We start from the raw sequence: 17,479 nt of genomic DNA, 5'->3' as shown, positions 1-17,479 counted from the left end.
TTGAACCAAAGTTCTCCCATATCACAAGTAAATGTCCTAAACACTAGGTCACATAGTCTTTTCTCTGCCCTGGTGTATACTTAAAATTCCATACAAAGTGAAACAACCCCAAGAGAAAAAAACTGAGAACCCTTCACCCCAGAACAAGTAAAAGTTCAGGTGTTTGGACACCTGCATGGGGCATGGGAAACCCTTGCGTAAGTCTCCATTCCAAATCATGGAGAGCAGGGACTTAAACCTGTCTCTCTCATATCTTTGGTGAAAGCTGTGATCTCCAAGCTAATGGCTAATCTGGTTTTGCACAATCTGTCTCTCCCCCTCAAGAAAATAAATACATTTCTGAACCAGACATTGATAAAAAAAAAATAAAACCCATAATAAAAACTGTAGCTGTGAAGATCAAATAGGTGCACGACTTAACCAATGCAAACATCCAATATAGTAAACTATACTGTTACTTTTACAGAAAATTATCTTCATCAAAACTTCAACTTTGGAACTGTATTACTGCAATCTGATAAAACAGTCCTCACTATTATCTTCTACTTCCCACAATCCACCAAAACATGCATATGTCTTTAAATGTATGTTCTATAGTTAGACTAGCTATGATGCTGTGGTAACGAGAGTGGAAAGCTGAATCTACCAAGAGTCTATTTTTGAATGTTTAACTAGGAATTCTATTCCCAAGGGAAAATGGGGAGAAGGAAAAGGCAAAAAAGAATTTTAATATCACTTTCATTACTGGAACTGCAAACCCATCCAGTATTTGTTGAGGCAAAGTATATGATAATAATATTATTACATAGTACATATAGGTAACAATATATCCATTATTAATATAGCAATGTATACATGGTATATATACACCTATATAGGTGTTATTCAAGCTAGATGTATTCAACTCATGCTACTCTTGGCTATAGTGCACTACGTACACTGTTGTCTCCTGTTTCCCAGGTCTAACACAGAAACAATGGTCCTTCTCTGATCACTTCTCTTTACTATAGTTACTTTATGCCTGAGCTCTGATTTTGTTTCCCCACCCCCTATTTCTCACACATTTCAAATACATGCTGTTATCACCTACACGAGCTTTTGAAGTCCTTTTTTTTCATTCTCCGCCTCATCATTGTTCCGCGTGGGCTGGTGGAGTAGAGGCTGCGAGGTAAGGTCCCCATGTTCAGGGAACTCAGGCTGTATGCACTCATGGAGGTAGGAGAGAAGGATGAAGACACCAAAGCTGCTGTAAGAAATGGAATACTTGGCACATCGTACTCTATCTCAGGGACTAGCGTAGTACATGCCTGTAACTCACTAATGAATCAGACAAGGTGTATGGCACACAAAAATGATCTGTGTGTATTTAGTAACAAAAAACATCTCTCAAACTTAGTGAGTGACCCTAGATAAAATCACAACCAGAATTTCAATGCCCTGTGAGATATGAAAGTACCTAGAGAATAGCAGACACACTATAGATACAAACATAAAATTAAATAGTTTCTCTCTTACTTTAAGCAAAGTACATAAAATAAGTATACACAACCATGAAGCAATGTAAATCAATGTGCCTGGACACATTGACTCCAGTCATGCCTTCTTGCTAGGTGATTTCTGATATCAATTTTGCAGGCCATTCTTTGTATTCAAAGCTAATGACCTAGTCATATTGCTGAAAAATTGGGTACCTGAAAATCTTAAAGCTTTTCTCCATCTACAAAGGCTGCTGATTGCAGAGACAAAAAAGAGGCCTGAGATGTCAGAAAGACCTTGGCAGGGCATGCTATGAAAAAAAGTAACAGCATAAAACTGAAAGATTTTAGTGCCTGAAATGAAAAAAGTTTGAGAGGGAGAGGAGGGAAAAAAGGAGGAGGAGGAGGACGAAGGAAAGAAAAATGTCAGGAGGAAAACGTGTGGAACATTACGAAGGCCTTTTTGAGGAGGAGTTTTCTGGCATTTCAAGGCTGGCATCCTGCAATGGTCAGGGTGGTAGGTGTTATAATGGTGATAGGTGAGGAGGCTGCTGTGGTTGCTGGCACTGGAATCCCACGCAAGTTGCCTGTTGCTCCTTTGAACCTTCACTGCCCGCATGAAGGGATGACGAAATCAGAAAACAAAAAGGACCAGAGAAGAGGGAGAGGTAACTGAATTACATAAATAAAAAGCAACAAAAATGAAAGCACTTTGAAAGATAAATAAATAAACAAACATATAAATAAATAAGCAAACAAGCAAGCAGGCTCTGTCCCTTCACTGGCAGTCAGGGATGCAAACTTTTCTTCATCTCAGAAATAATACTTCTGATGGCTTTTTTTAAAAAGAAAGAGAGAGTAGTCTTTCTCATCTCCCTCTGACCTTACCAGCTTTGATTAAAACTTTCTTTAGAAAAATACTTAAGAAAACATTATCAAGATATATAATAGAGGATCACTAATTAAGGCTTTGCAAGTCTCCACCCGCATTAGTTGTACTCGTATATATTAAAAAAGGAACCATAAATCACTGTTCCCACAACGAAGTGATTTACACGTCAGTCATCTCAATTTATTGCTTTGACATTTTCATTTTGCCAGCATCCATCACTGGCATTATATTGTCCTGGGGAATAAACTACTTCTCTCAGCCATCAGCAAAAAAATCCTATCTTAGGGTCTGATTAATCAAATCACAGCAAAAATCCAATGTCACTATTTATTGTTGTGCAGTGAAATTCTCAGAGGAATTATTTCTTCCTAGACAGAAGTTAAGGCCATGTTTGAGTTCTTCTCATAAGAATGAGTCTGGGATGCTTCTTAATGAGGCAGGGTGGCCAACATTTGTATTAAAGGGGGATGTAAGAAGGATGTGTTGGCCAACAGGCCAAAAGCTCAGTACAGCAGATTAAAGATACCTCATTTTTAGAATAGAGATGAACTACTCTGCACAAAGTGGCCTGTACGCTCTGAACAAGATGGAATACTGCAGGGTAGGACCTGTATTTCCCGCTGGCTGCACTGTTGTATTAACCAACCAGGGCAGGGATTTGGCTGTATTGTCAAACACTATTACATTCAGTACATGAACTCTGCTATGGCCAGAAAAAAAGTTATAATTTTTCTCGACTTTTTGTTACAGAACTGCTAATCTTATAACTGGCTAAGACATAAAAGCTTTGGTGTATTAAGTAGGGTTTGCCCACATAGTGGGAAGTGCTGCTACTCAAAGGGTAGATGAGGCAATGGAAAAGGAAAGGAACATATTTGACTTGGAAAATTAAATTAAAATGTGTTTTTCCAACAATATTGTATAAGCCATGTGAGGTTAACTTGTACTGAAATTAGGACATTCAGTTCCAGAGTCAGGCTAGAACCATTTAGCTTCCCTTCACAGTACAATAGCCTGATGCCTGAACAGCTCACTGATCTACATCTAATAGAAGTAACCTCAAAGTGCTTTATGAAAAAAACAAATATAGCAAGGAGGATGACGTGACCAAGAAAATCCCAGAAACACTCGTAACAACCTGAGCAAGGCAATATGTTTTAATGAATCAGATTTAACACAAATCGAATTAAATTGATTCTTCTTTTGATGCCCTACCCAGACTGTGTGATTTCTGAGCTTTAACTGTGGTATAAAAATTAACATCTGATAAGGATAATATGGGCAGTGGATTTTCCTTATTTTAGGCTGCTATGAGCCCTAATTAATTAAAAAGGCTGTTTCCAGCAAGAAAGTATCTGGCAGCCTTTGATTTCTCCCTCTCTCTCTGGTTGTACTGTGGGTAGGTATAATAATTCCTTATGAGGTTGAATGTTACTAGTAATATAAATTAAGTTTGCTAGGACTGCAGAAAGACAGCCTAGATTCTATGAGACTTCTGTAAAAAATGTATAATATATGGCTTTGGTAAATTCATTAATAATTTGAGCTATTCCATCTTAGAGCATTTTACCGCTCTACTAAAATTTACGGAGCAGCAGAAGACAAAGAAGTGAGTTTGGCTAACTTGTATAAAACTTTTCGTTTTTAATTTGGTCTCCTTGTAATGAATACATTTTCTCTATTTTATTCTGGGATCAGAAATTTATTTTTATTAGATGTGAAAAAGGAGGACTTTTCCTTAAACCCTGGCATAACATTTGTAATATCAAGAAGCAGTAAACTAGAAAATGGCAGGGATTTTGAGGACACTGTACATAAACAAAAACTACTGTTGATAAGCATCTAAAATGAGTAGTGAAGTAACCTAAGTACCTTTGAGAAATATAGCAGGCAAGGATAACTTTATCAATAAGGGAAATTCAATTTTTGTTTTCTTTTGGGTATTTTTGAGTGCTTGGAAAAGAAGTGTCAAGAACTTATCTGAGCTCACAGAAAGTAGCTGAATCTATAGTCATTCAGAACACCTTTCCAAGTGAATATGCTGCCAAAAACTGGTAATGGTAGGTTTTTTTTCTGAATTCACTAAATTTATAAATACCTAGCTTGATTTTTTTTCATCTGCCTACAAAAGTATAAACCCCAAGTCTCTTTATGTTTTTAAATGAGAAGTAGTTACCCCCTCATCTTTAAGGCTCTTTGAGGGTAATCTGTGGTAAAATAAAACAAAACAAAACACAGCGCACAGTTTGCAGAAGAAATTTTCAGGAACACAATCTGGGCAACTGGAAAATAATAGTATGTACATAATTGGTTTGACATTCATTTTCTAGGAATGGTAGATGACGTGAAAAAGATTAAGTAAGATTAGAGGCAGAACCCAGGACTACACATCCCCTTACCATGTTCTGGCCCTTTTAGTGCCAGTCGAGTTTGATGGTGAGGAAGAATCTCAAGTTTGACATTATCTGCTGCATTAGCCAAGAACTGTGTTGCTTCTGCCAATGTACAGTACTCCATGCTGGTGCCATCGATGGACAGAATATGGTCTCCTACATGCAATGCACCACATCTGTGGAAATAGAGAAAAACTCAGCATGATGAAGTATGCTCCTTATTGGGAATATAAGTTTTACTGCCTTCAAACTGTTCATGACAACTATGAGTTTTTTGGTTTTTTTAAGAGAAGAATTTGTATATCCATAGGAACTGTCACTGTTTAAACTTTAAGTCTATTAGTACAAATCTTGAATACAAGTCAGTAAATGCAGTATATGCCAAGACACCACTCACAGAACTGGAATGGGGTAGCTGACTATTAATATATGTGTGAATGGCAGCAGAATAAAATGACAAGAGCTTAAAGAGATTTAGCTAACTTGCTCATATTCCTCACACAAGCACCCAGTTCATCATTTTTTGAGTTATTCATATTCCAACATGTATTAGTACAAAAGCTGTAAATGAGGATGAAATTATGCAGTAGTCAAACAAATAATGAAACCAGGGCTAGCACGGTGACTCGAGGAGTGGGGTGAGGGGGTGGGGAGGTTAGGGGCTAGCTGCTAAATCTTGCTGCACTCAAGAGACTGGCTACTGGATGAGTTGAGAAATGCAAACACAGCAGTCAGCATCCCGACGTACCAGTCAAGTGGACAGCTCCTTTAATTGGTTACCCCCTGTGGAATGGGAAAAAAACAGAGGGAGAAAATTAAAGCATCCTGCACCACTGAACTGGAGAGCGCCCCTGGATCAATGGCCGTCACTCTCAAAGGCTCTACTGTAGGGTAAAGCCCACAGCAGAGCTGTAGACTCACTGCTACAAGTGGGTGCCACCAACAGCACCATTGCTAGAGAGAAATTACAAGGAAGGATGACTGGGGACATGCAGGAGAAATCTGCTGCTGAAACAGCATTTAGGGAATTTTTTTTTTAAAGATCCAACAGCTTCCATATAGAGATTAGAGTCTCTGGGGGAAAACAGCTAACAATTTTTTCTCCAATGTAAATATAATCTTATCTCCATATGGTGGATTTTTTCAAATGAAGCTGAAAAGGTGATTTGCCCCATCTAATACTGCAAAATAAAGAAGCCAGTCCTTCTAATACCTCAGTGGTATTCTAAAATATTAATAGGAAAGAAATCCAGGTATGTGGAGTTCCATTTCACTGTGCGCCATGAGAATGAATGATGCATCCTAAAAGAACACTTCAAGGTTGCAAGCCTCAAAACTTACTTACTTTGACAGCTGTTCCACACTGTGGGATTGACTTTAAGAATTCCAGCAAGATATTTATTTTTACTGTTAATCACAGCTGGAGCATTACATTTAAAACAGCTAAGCAAACCTCTACATTTTTTGCATGTCACAGCATATACAAACAGTCTTGAGACATGCCAGAGAACAGTGTTTCATTTATGGCATGGCCTATAGTGCATTGAGGTTGGGTTGTTTTTCTGTAATTAAGGGAGGTGGGAATGAGCAAAAGTAAATGGTGTCATGAAATCCCTAAAACAGGCAACTGTCTGCCAAGAAGGGTTAATTTTAAGCTTTAATTGCCTTTAGAGCAACTTTCTTAGGCAAACTTATCTAAAATATCAAGGAAAGTTTTATTTTTAAACAAACAATCAAAACAAAACAAACAAAAAAACAAAAATAAAGATAAACATGGATGCATGAACCTGCAGTGCAGGCTGTCCCGTAGCACTCACCTGTCTGCGATACTTGCAGATTTGATTTTGTCTATGACAATGACCTGTTTGTTGCAGCACATCGAGGTAGTTAATGCAACCCCAAGAGCAGTGCCAGGAGTTTTGGCAACTTCAACTAGCAGTGGCCCAGATGCTGTTGCTACTGAATCTGTTAAAATTAGACAAAAAAACCCTTCAGTATTATACCAATTCATATTCTTTCCACATAAAATCTGCACAGATGCTATTATTTCTTTAGACAGCAAATGAGTTCCAGAAGGAGCCATATGTAGGTTTATGGAATCAGTGGGTATGCCTATGTTTTGGATGTGGAATGAAAGAAAGCAAGTGTAGCTGTGTAAATGTGATTGTTGTGGGTGTTCAGAAGCTTGTGCTGGGCAAAGCTATTGCTGAGAATGCAGCATGCATGCAAGGTGCACATCTGAGGTGCACTAGCAACATGGCTCAATGAGCACGCAAAGTCAAAATTCAGCTGGGACACAGATTAATTAGTTCTGAAGGACTAATGCTGAGAAAAATGTGAAATGCTCCTGTATCTGAGTGGGAACAGCACATCTGTATGAAGTGAATAGATTAAAAGTGCATAAATGTGAACGCCAGTTCCACCTTTTGTGGAGAAGGGGAGGGCCTTAACCAGCAGCTGAAGTAGCAAAATAAAGATGGTAAAGGAAAATCGGATGGAGAGAGGAACTATTAGGGACCCTGCAGGGAGAGAGGTTAGAAAGTACAGTTGTGCAGAAAAGGGAGAACAGAAAGGGAGTGTGACAACTAGAAATACTAAGATAAATATATTCAAAGAAAAGAAATGCATAGGGAGCCACTCTGGGGTATACGTATAATAAATACCCTGTACGTGACATAGGGGAAGAACTGTCCCACATTTCAAAGACAGTAACTCAACTCAAATAGCAGGTAGAAAGCACTAAACAAAGCAGAAAGAAAGATTGGCAAAGAGTTCTTATTGGTGACTCATTCTTATTAGCGTTGAATTGCTAATTAAGCCCAAGACAGAAGCTTGTTAGTCAGAACAAGGGGGAAAATAGGCTGCTTTTTAAGTATCAAAACAACATGTGACCATAGGGTGAAAACTAAACTACTAGGGAATTCCTGACAATCATTATTTATGAATCAGCAAATGAGGTAAGTGGCAGGAAATTGGATTATGTGAAGGTGCATTTCAAAGCTATAACAAGAACAGGGAACTAGGACAGAAGGAGTGGTCTTAACCTTCGTCTCACAACATTAAGTCAGTGAAGAAAGTAGAAAACTAGAGTAAAATCAATGGAAGTTCCACTGTGCAGGAGGGGCCATGGCTCACAGAGCAAGGGGAAGGCAACTGAATCTTTAGATATGACTGCCCTTCACACAAGTAACTGGGACTGAAATGAGTGGAGCTCATTATGTGGGCTTTAAAATAAGTGTGGAAAAGGAAGCAATGGGATGTTCTATTTAATTTTATATGATTTACAACATATAATGCACAGAATATGATGGAAGTTGGAATTATGCCAGAGAAGAGGAAGAATGTGAAATGGAGTACAGTACTGCTGTACCAAAGTATCAAGAGTGGGTAAAATGAACATGGATAACCATAGAACCCAAAATATTAAGGTTGTAGACTAATGCGCACATAGGTGTGCTGTGCTTATAAGGAGAATATGCAGAGATACAAGACATATAGAAAAGAAAGGAAGCAAAGGGAAGTAAAAGGTGCTAGGTGGATAATCAGCATTACACCTAATTATTCCTCAACAAGCCCCTGGGAAATGCTTCAGTATTATTTTGATTATAGATAGAGAACTGGGAGAGAAGAACATTTTCAGAGGCACTCACCAATATGGAGCCTCAAGCTGCTGCCCAGGTGAGTCTTGGAGGGGTGGGGGGGGGGAGAGGAGGGGATTTTGTACAGGTGTTGAATATCCAAAGCCACTACTGAAATCAGTGGAAATAAAGGACACTTAGTTCCTTTGCAAACCAGACCAAAAGGGCCCCAAGTCGAACTCCCAAAAATGTAAGCACCAAAATGCAGTAACATAATCAGGGAAGGATGGGGGAAAGGGGAAGTAAGGGAGACAAGTGGGGCAGAAGTCCTGGCACTGCTTTTGGGGAGATGGCAGGGTACAAAAATAGTCACCACTGCACTTGGTGGCTGTCATGCCCCTGTCCAGGGCATAGAGCTGTCCTCTTTTGCCTCCAAAAGCATACTTTTGAAAATTCTGTTTTGTGCGACTAGCTGAAAGTCAAACAAAACATTCCCTGTAGAAGTGGAACTGGAGTTTAGGCCCACTCCTGTGCTCATGGCACATTTTTTTCTTTGTTGCTTTTCTTCCCACTGATTTTTGGAGCTACAAAATGCTTTTTGAGCATCAGTATCTCATAACACTATGTGCAGAACCAAGCAATTTTCATAAGAAATACTGTTGTGAAAGGCTGCACCAAAAGAAGTGCTGCAAGTAATGAACTTCCACTGAGCACTGGGCCATCTAACAAGTCCTTTCCATAATGAATAGTTCCCCCTCAACAGCAGAGGGGAGAACAAGACGTTAATAATATCTGATGAGACTGAGTCAGTTTTTCAAGATACGGCCCCAGTGCTTGCAAAGTTACTTGTTAAAGGCAAGATTAGCTTATGCCTTGGCATTATTTCCCAGATGTCTGTTAAGATGCACTGGGAAGGCAAACTAAGGCAGACAAGGTGAATAAATAAGATAACAACATTAGAGAAAGCAGAAGAGACGAAATGGAGTGTGTCTAACTGAGAAAAATAAGCACAAGAAAGAGAAATCAGAAAGTGATAATCAAGTGCATATCTCCTGACAGAGAAGGATTAGTTTATCATGCAGAAGTAAAGTAGGGATATGAAAAATGAATCATATAGATATAAATTATTCATGTGTAAAGATGTTCCAGTCATTAAGATATTTACACCATGACTGAAGCACTTACACACTATGTTGATTTATTGGCTATGTAATTACATAAGATACACTGATGAATGTTTGCATGAAAAACACTCTAGTTTTTTTTATTTGTTAATCAGTTTTCCCACTTTCGAGCAGTGCATCTCAATCAGTACACAAGGCTTGATTAAAACCTCCCAGAGGCAGTCAAATTACTTTCTGCATGCTAATAACAACCTTGCTTGGTTAATGTTTCTTCAGTTAAATAGCAGGCCACCTTTTCATTTGTCAACTTCGCGTCGCAAGCAAAAGGACTCTTGTTCTTGATATACTACTCCAATAAGAACAGGCAAACAGGCTTACATAAAATAACTCACACTCATCCCAAAATAAAAGCATAGCAAACAAGTCTGAAAGTAGAAACAGGAAGTCCAGTCCTCATAAATACCTTCAGGCTTCACCTGGCCAGAGCTGAAACAGCATGAGAACAGCACCCCTTCACAAATTCCAACCCCTGCTCCTAGTTGCATGCGCTCCACAGCTTTTGACTGCTGTACATGGAAGGGAAGGGGAGGCAGCTAGGAGCTCTGTCTTTTTTCAGTAATACAGTATAAACTCATGAATCTGGAGCAGCAGCCCCATGAGGAGCCACGGCTTGGGGTGGTGGATGGCAGTGGCAGCTGCCGTATGCAAGCTTCCCCCTCCGGTGCTCTGGGACTGGCCACTGCTACTCCCCAATCTAGCGTAGTTTTAAAAAGTTCTGGATTTTTAAGTGTTCCAGATATTTGATATCCAGATTGACGAGGTTATACTGTAATTTAATTTAAAGGATAGGCGCAGCATCCACTGAAACATGCACAATACTCTTTTGTCTGATACTTGGGTACCTCATTGTATTTCTATTGTTAGTATGTTTAGTGTAGTAAATAGATACCACAGAGTCTCCCAGAAAGTGTAGTCTTCCCACAAGTTCCATATCCCATTCACCTTAGAGACAAATGCTTGCTCTGGCTTTTCAGCTGTGTTATGGTGCATGGTTCTTTAACCAAAACCAGTAAAAATGCTTTGAGCTATATTCCTAAAGTGTGATCAGAGCAAAATTAACTGAGAGTTTTTTTTAACCAGTCCCTCAAACTTTGTGATTCTGCCTCTACAGACTCGTAATCCTTAAATCAACACCTCAAAAGATCAAATCATGCTATAACCCAGTTCTACACAGAACCAGTTCTTCTCAGAGAGCAATGCATTCCTTCCCTTGAATCTCCCTCTCTTCTCCCATACTGAGTATTCCCCTCTTCAACCAGTTGACAAGCCACACTGCCTGTGTGCAGTTATCATGCAACACCTCCCATAGGAAAGAAGTTCATTCTTCTGTCTATCCAGGTTCTCTTGCTCCTACTACTCCTTTAGCAAAATGGCATTCCCCAAGTTGCTGAAACCAAGGCTCAGTGTTTGCCTCTTGCCTAATATGTCTAATTCTAAGGGGGAGGGGGGAACCCCTAAAACAATGTATCAAATTGTATCAGTTGTGAGCTTCATAAGTCAACATATGCTAAGTTCTAAGAAACCCTTGGGAGGAAAAGCAGTTGGCATTTACATAAACATAATCATGATTTTCAGCACCACCATCCACATTAAAGACTGGATGTGCACTTCAAAAAGCAAAACAAAAAACCCCCATAGCTGCTGCACTTAAATCTGAGTGGAAGCATAAAGGAGCTAGTAATGAAAGAGCATAGGCGATGAGAAGAAGGGAAATTCCTCTTACTTCATTTTAGGCTTAGTTTTGTGGAGACATTTGCTGTGGCTAATTCACTACCATCAGCATCCCACTACCAACCCACTGCCCAAAAGACCACTTTCCTTACAAAAGTTTTCCTAGGGAGGGTGAATATTTCCTAGCTTGTTTCACTGTACTATTTACAGATTAGAATCCAGTGGAAATTTATTACTTTTGATCTATCTTCATACTCCACTGCAAAGTGAATGGTTCCTAACAGCTGTAAGAGCACACTAAGATGCGCTCTTCACTCCAAAGCTGCAAATCCATATATACCGTATATGGCAACTGATCCTCAGAATAACTCTTATTACCTTACACAAAAGAAAGGGCAATTTGTCTGTTTTTTGCTACTTACGTGTGAAAACAACAGCTTCTCAAGCCTCACACTAATGTAAGCTTTAGCCTGAAAAAGAGGAGGGATGGTATTTGTTCCCAGCTCAGTTTCTGAACCTGCCAGGAACTGTTTTGCATCTCAGTCACCACTAAGAGAGAGAAGCAGCAGTATTAACATACTCAGGGGGGAAAAAAAAGGAACAGGAGCTCACATCTTACTCTACTTTCGCAGCTGTGACTGTTCCAAAGCCAAGTGCCTTGTCAATACATAACAACTCTAACTTTAGTTGCATAGTAATTTTTCTAGGTATTGCAAATCTCCTTTGAACGCAAGGGAATTATATTGCAGAAAATTTACACAATGAATGGTGGAGCTGGAGGAGGCAATTTCAGCCCTCCATCTTACACCATTGCTCTCCTGAATGCTGATGAAAGTGAAAAACCAGGACACTGGATGGGCGTGTCACAGAGAAGCATTTGGTGGGGATAAGGGAGGTTGTTGAGGAACTAGAAAGAAAAAGATATACTCATTTGCCTTTCCCTTCCTCTTTCAGAATGAAATTTGAGACATTGTGCAGTAAAGAGCAGCCTGGGCAAAAAAAAAAGATTTTCTCTTTGCGATTCTCCTCCTGCTGCCTTCAGCTATATGCTGCAGGGACCCCTGCCAGTAGTCATTCACCCACAGCAGGACACCCAGTTGTAGTGCAGACTCAAGGATACGAGACAGGTTTCTTCAGAGCCTGCCAAGACTGTGGAATGAACTCCAGATAAACTTCATGAACTAAGACCCAGCACAAACTAAGAACCACCACAATCATACGAACTTCTGCTCCAAGTTCAGAGCATATTTTTGATCTTACCTTCTTTAACAAATATATGGGGGGGGGGTGTATGTGAGTGCATGCGTGAGTGCACATGCGTGCGTACATACATGCATGCATGTGTAATTATGCAAAAATTACTGCTGCACACGCACTTCTCCCCGTGAGTAGAAGCTAACAGAACAAACACATAGCAAATGTTAGTACATTGCTTGGCTCGCTGCTGGGAAGGCTCTCAGATACAGGCAACCCTCAACATGGTTTTGCTTGCCACAGTTTCTTTATAATGCTCATTTAAAATACCTACCTAGTTTTGCTCAGCGTTGAGCGCGTTTTGCTATAACGCTCAGTGCGGGCATGGGAAGAAGCAATGCTGGCAGGGGCGGTGCCGGCAAGGGAAGTGGTGAGTGGCAGCCAGCGGGAGCCCAGGGAGAGGTGGTAGGAGCCCGGGTTCGGCTTGGGCATGTGGTGCTGGAGCAGGCGGAGAGGAGCAATAATAGTGAGAAGGGGAGGGTGGGGTCCATGAGCTTGGAGCCCAAGCTGGCAGGGCCCAGGAGTGCAGGGTCTGCTCCAGCATGGGGTGCTGGAGCGGCCAGCGGGTGGGGAGGAGCAGCAGCAGCAGAAAGAAGGGATGGCTGGAGGGCCAGCAGGGCAACAGGAACACAGGGCCCAAGGCCAGGGCTGGAAGGAATGCAGGGCCTGAGCCAGTGCAAGCTGAGCCCACAGAGCTCCCTCACTCCTGAACCTGCAGCAATCTGGTGGTGGTGGCTTGTCCCTGTGCTGGGTGCCCTGGAGGGAGCACCGCCCTGGGCAAAGCGAGGCATGGGCAGGTGGGTGGTCCCACTGCTTACCCCACACCAGAGCCCCGACTTAGGCCCTACGGGCTGGGTGGGGCAGCTTGGGCCATGCACAGGTGCACTGGTGGCTGCTGGGTGTGGGCCGTCAGGGGCCACAGCAGCGGGGGAACAATGAGGCTGGGAGGAGCTGATGCCTTCCCTGGCAGAGCCCACGTGATGCCTTGTCAGGAGCGGCCTGGCCAGGGCTGGCAGGAGTGCAGGGCCTGGGCCAGCAGGGCCCAGGGTAGGGCTGCAGGAGCACAGGGTCTAGGTTGGTGGGTGGTGTGGAACCAATTATCTTTATTTACATTAAATCCTATGGGGAAATGGGTTCCGCTTAACACTTTCACTTAGCACTCAGTTTTTCTGGAACCAATTAGGAGCACTAAGCAGGAGCTGCCTGTACTACAGTGATGAGCACAGTATGTCAAAACCAGCTTATAAGGTATAAGGTCTAGAGAAATTCCAATCCTCTGGACTAGGGACAGACATTACACATAAACTGGTTTAAGTGATCAGAAACTGGTTTAAACTTGTAACAGAACAGATGTTCAGTACGCATAAACCAGTTTGAAAATGGCTGAAACTGGTTTGAGATAAACCTGGTTGAATGTAGTATCAGATTTAACTGATTTGGCTCAAACTGATTTATGCAATGTCTGTCCCAGATCATTCACTGGTTTAAGATAAACCAGACTCCCCCAGCATGCTCTCTGGCTGGGCAGGGCTCTCTGCTCCACAGCAAGGCTGGCCCCTCCCCTCTGCTCCCTGGCCGGAGCTCTGGCAGAGACTGCATGTACAGAAGGGTCTGCCTGGCTCCCCCCTGTGCTACCTCCCCTCACTGCTTGCTGGACATGCAGGGATCCCCCATCCCACAGCACAGACCCTAGCCCTATGGATCCTAAGCATGTGGTATGCTAGCTAATGACAAGAGGTGTCTGTGTGTGCTTGTCTCCCATTTCACTGGGACAGGCAGACAGAAAGTGACCACTTAGGGGTAATCAACAGGTCAGCTGTCAGAAAAAGCTGTTTAAGAAGAGTTTGAATTAATGGAGAGAGGTTATTGTTTAGCTGATAAGGTGATAAACACCATTATCATCTCCCTGATGGCTCACTTGCTTGTCATCTTGCTGCAGACAGTATAAAGAAGCAGGTAGAAGGATATTGAGAAGCTCTGTATCATCAACAGATGCATACACTGCATACAGTCCCTTGCCTCAGAGTCCTAGCAAGGGGCTGGCAACACTCCCCTCCCCCACCTTGAGCAGCCAGCAGGGAAAAGCCTGGGATGATGCAGGCAGACATACCTAATCAGAGATCCTGCCTGGGTCTGGCCATCTCCCCTCAGCTCAGTGCTGTGGAATGGAGGGAGAGCTGCTCTAATGCCCCCGCCCCCCACCCAGCCTGAGCCACTGCAGGCATGTGCCTGAATTTCCTCAATTCAGAAAGAATGTCTGTCCAGTTACAAACCGGTTCAGCCTAGCTAGGTTAGACTGACCTGCAAAGATTGAATCAATTCAGGCTCAGGCTTTTTGGATGTCTGTCCCTAGCCCGGAAGCAAAAGCTGGTTCAGTCCCCTGCATTACATTGATTTCATAACATAGCACGTACAGAGTAACTGGAAGCTGGGGAATGATTAATGTAGCTTAGCTTCATCAAACTTCTCAAAGCCAACACACAAAAAGAATTACTGTCCCTTTTTTTTTTACTCATCAGAGAGCTGAGGCAGAGAGATATTAAGGACAATACTGTAGAAATGATCAGTAATTTATTTTGGGTGTTCCTTGGGCCAATTTTCAGAAACACTGAGCACCACTGAATGCCAAGAGAACTGCAGCATGAATATCAGGGACGAGATATCCCAAGTTCAGCATTCAAAACCAGTAGCCACTTTTGAAAATTTTAACATAAATACCCTGTTCAAAGTTGCAGGAAGATTGAGGCAGAGCTGGTAACAGAACCCAGTCCTCCTTTCTTAAAGACCTGTGCTTTAAGTAGCAAGACTATTCACAAAGATCACTTCAGAGTCTTACACAATTTTTTTCACTGACAATGGGAGCAACACAACAGCACTAGGGATTCCAGATCTATTTTTCTTCATTAACCCTCAACACTACAATGATAAGCACGGTATACCAAAATAAGCATAGGACAGAAGAAAATAGGTATAAGGACTAGAGCAGATCCAGTCCTCTGAAGGCAACATAGTCGTTACTGTCAGACAGTATCTTTTGCTGCACGTAACATGTCTTGCTGTCTTTCATGTTTTGTTTGCTTAACAGCCATCTTTTAACAACTGTCACCTACACAGGGAAAACTTGTGATGGCCTTCAGACACCCACTCTACTTCCTCCCAGCAACAATACAGAAAAGCTAATTGTGTCTGAGTTTTCTCATGGAGTAAAGGAGTGAACATGCTAGAATTACTGTCTCACTTGTCATGTGGACACCCATAACTATCTTCTTACCATGGCACAACCCCTAGTTCCCCCAACTCTCCTTTCCAGGACTTCCCTAATCAGTCTCTATTAGTTCAGTGTTTTTCCCAAGATCACTTGCATAAAAGGTCACTGGTCAGAGAAGTTTTAAGGGGCTGCTAGGGCTGCACTGATAGAGATTTTTAGGGATGATACCAATAGCTGATATTTAAGGAGGCATATTTGCTGATACTGATCTGATTTCTGATACAGCTGCCTCCAACTGGTAAGTCGGTGTGATGAGAGGGGAGGAGGGAGGGAAGGGGCATGGGGGGAAGTGAATCAATGCTCCCCATGGTGAGGGAGGGGGCAGGGGCAGGGAGAGGTGCTGCCCAGGCAAGGTGGGGGAGACAGAGCAGTGGCTCATGGGGAGGCGGCTCCTGCCACTGCTCAGAGGGCATGGGGGGGAGGGATGTGGCCCAGGATCCATGTGGGGTGGAGTAGGCTGCAGCCAGGGCTGTGTGGGGCTCTTCTTGCCAGAGGCTGAGCTTGGAGTGGGCACTGGTAGTACTGGGAGGATGCTGCATCCACCACAAATTTTGCCGCTGCTCCACTCCCAGTGCCACTGCCGCCAGCCACCTGGCACAGCCCTGGCTTAACGCTCTGTCTGTACTCACATGCCAGGGAGAGACGGGGCTGTACTGGCAGCAGCACTGGGAGCAGAGTGGCAGTGAAATTTGGGGTGGATGCAGCATCCTTCCAGCACTGCCAGTGCCCATTCCGAGCACAGCCCCTGCTGAAAAGAGCTCCATGCAGCCCCGGCTGCAGCCCACCCCACCCTACCCCATGCAGATCCGGGGGGCACACATCCCCCCCATGCCCTCCTATGGTGCAAGCAATAGCGGGAGCCACCTCCCCCTCACGAGCTGTGGCTCTGTCCCCCCTAACCTGGGCAGTGCCTGCCCCTGCAGCCTCCCTCACCACAGGGGGGCATTGAACTGCCCCCCCACACGCCTTCCCTCCCCCCTCCCCTTCAACAACACAAGACTTACCAACTGGAGGCATCTCTCCATGCTGCTGGCTATGCTCCTTGCTGCCTGAGTGCTGCACTGCAGCTGCGTGCAGCACAGGCATTTATTAGCCAAATTATCAGCTCCTTTGGACTGATATACAATACAGCCAGTTTTCTTTATATCAGTATTGATCCATTATTGGACTGATGTATCAGTGCACCTCTACTATCTTCCAGTGTAAAGCCACCAGTTAGCAGTGGAAGGGAGGCAGTTTCTGGGATAGGAAAGCTTTCCTCTGCTATTCTGTTCTACCAGTCCATTGCCCCCGTTTTGCACCCTGAGGCAACCTGAGCAGGGTGTAGGACCTGGGTCAAATCAGCCTGTGCAAGGCCCTGCCCCCAGACACAAGGAAACCAGTAGTAGATTCAGCAGTGGGGGGGGAGGAGGTGCCAAGCAGCTGGAGGCACTGGATTCAGTGGCAGGGGGGTGGGGGGTATGCTGAGTGGCCAGACATGAAGTCGACAGGAGCTCAGCGTTGCTGCGGCCGCTCTGCCCAGCTCAGCGGGGCCCAGAACAGTTGCCCCGAAATCGTTACACCCATGCAGGCTCATCAGAGAGGATAATGGGGATGCTCTTGACACTTATTTTCCTTGATTACACTCTGATACCAGTAAGAGGTCCTGTGGGGAGAGGCATTTTGAGTGCTGATGTTCTATACCAAAAGCACCAATGCATCTGAGACCTACATTTTCCACTACTAGCATCTGATCCTCCTGTGTCTCTCTCACCTCTTTCTCTA

At 43.1% G+C, this 17,479-nt stretch overlaps 1 protein-coding gene across 10 annotated transcripts in view; it reads right to left on the bottom strand.

Moving 5' to 3' along the window:
• GRIP1 (glutamate receptor interacting protein 1) overlaps positions 1-17,479 on the bottom strand; it is a 579,208-nt gene that overhangs the window by 69,853 nt on the left and 491,876 nt on the right. For 5 of the 10 annotated variants that reach the window (XM_019543266.1, XM_019543261.1, XM_019543262.1 and 2 more), the window contains 4 exons: positions 6,578-6,725; positions 4,767-4,936; positions 1,929-2,084; positions 1,091-1,246 (listed from right to left, as the gene is read on the bottom strand). In XM_019543266.1, the coding sequence (XP_019398811.1) occupies positions 1,091-1,246; positions 1,929-2,084; positions 4,767-4,936; positions 6,578-6,725 (630 nt within the window). The remainder of the gene's footprint in view (positions 1-1,090; positions 1,247-1,928; positions 2,085-4,766; positions 4,937-6,577; positions 6,726-17,479) is intronic. The other 5 variants (XM_019543267.1, XM_019543271.1, XM_019543269.1 and 2 more) reach the window with 3 other exon arrangements.

The sequence above is a fragment of the Crocodylus porosus genome, unplaced genomic scaffold (genome assembly GCF_001723895.1).
Source record: "Crocodylus porosus isolate Cpor-Errol unplaced genomic scaffold, CroPor_comp1, whole genome shotgun sequence".
Taxonomy (NCBI): Eukaryota; Metazoa; Chordata; order Crocodylia; family Crocodylidae; genus Crocodylus; species Crocodylus porosus.
The sequence above is the reverse complement of the archived record's forward strand: the minus strand, read 5'-3'. Positions and strand labels throughout refer to the sequence as shown.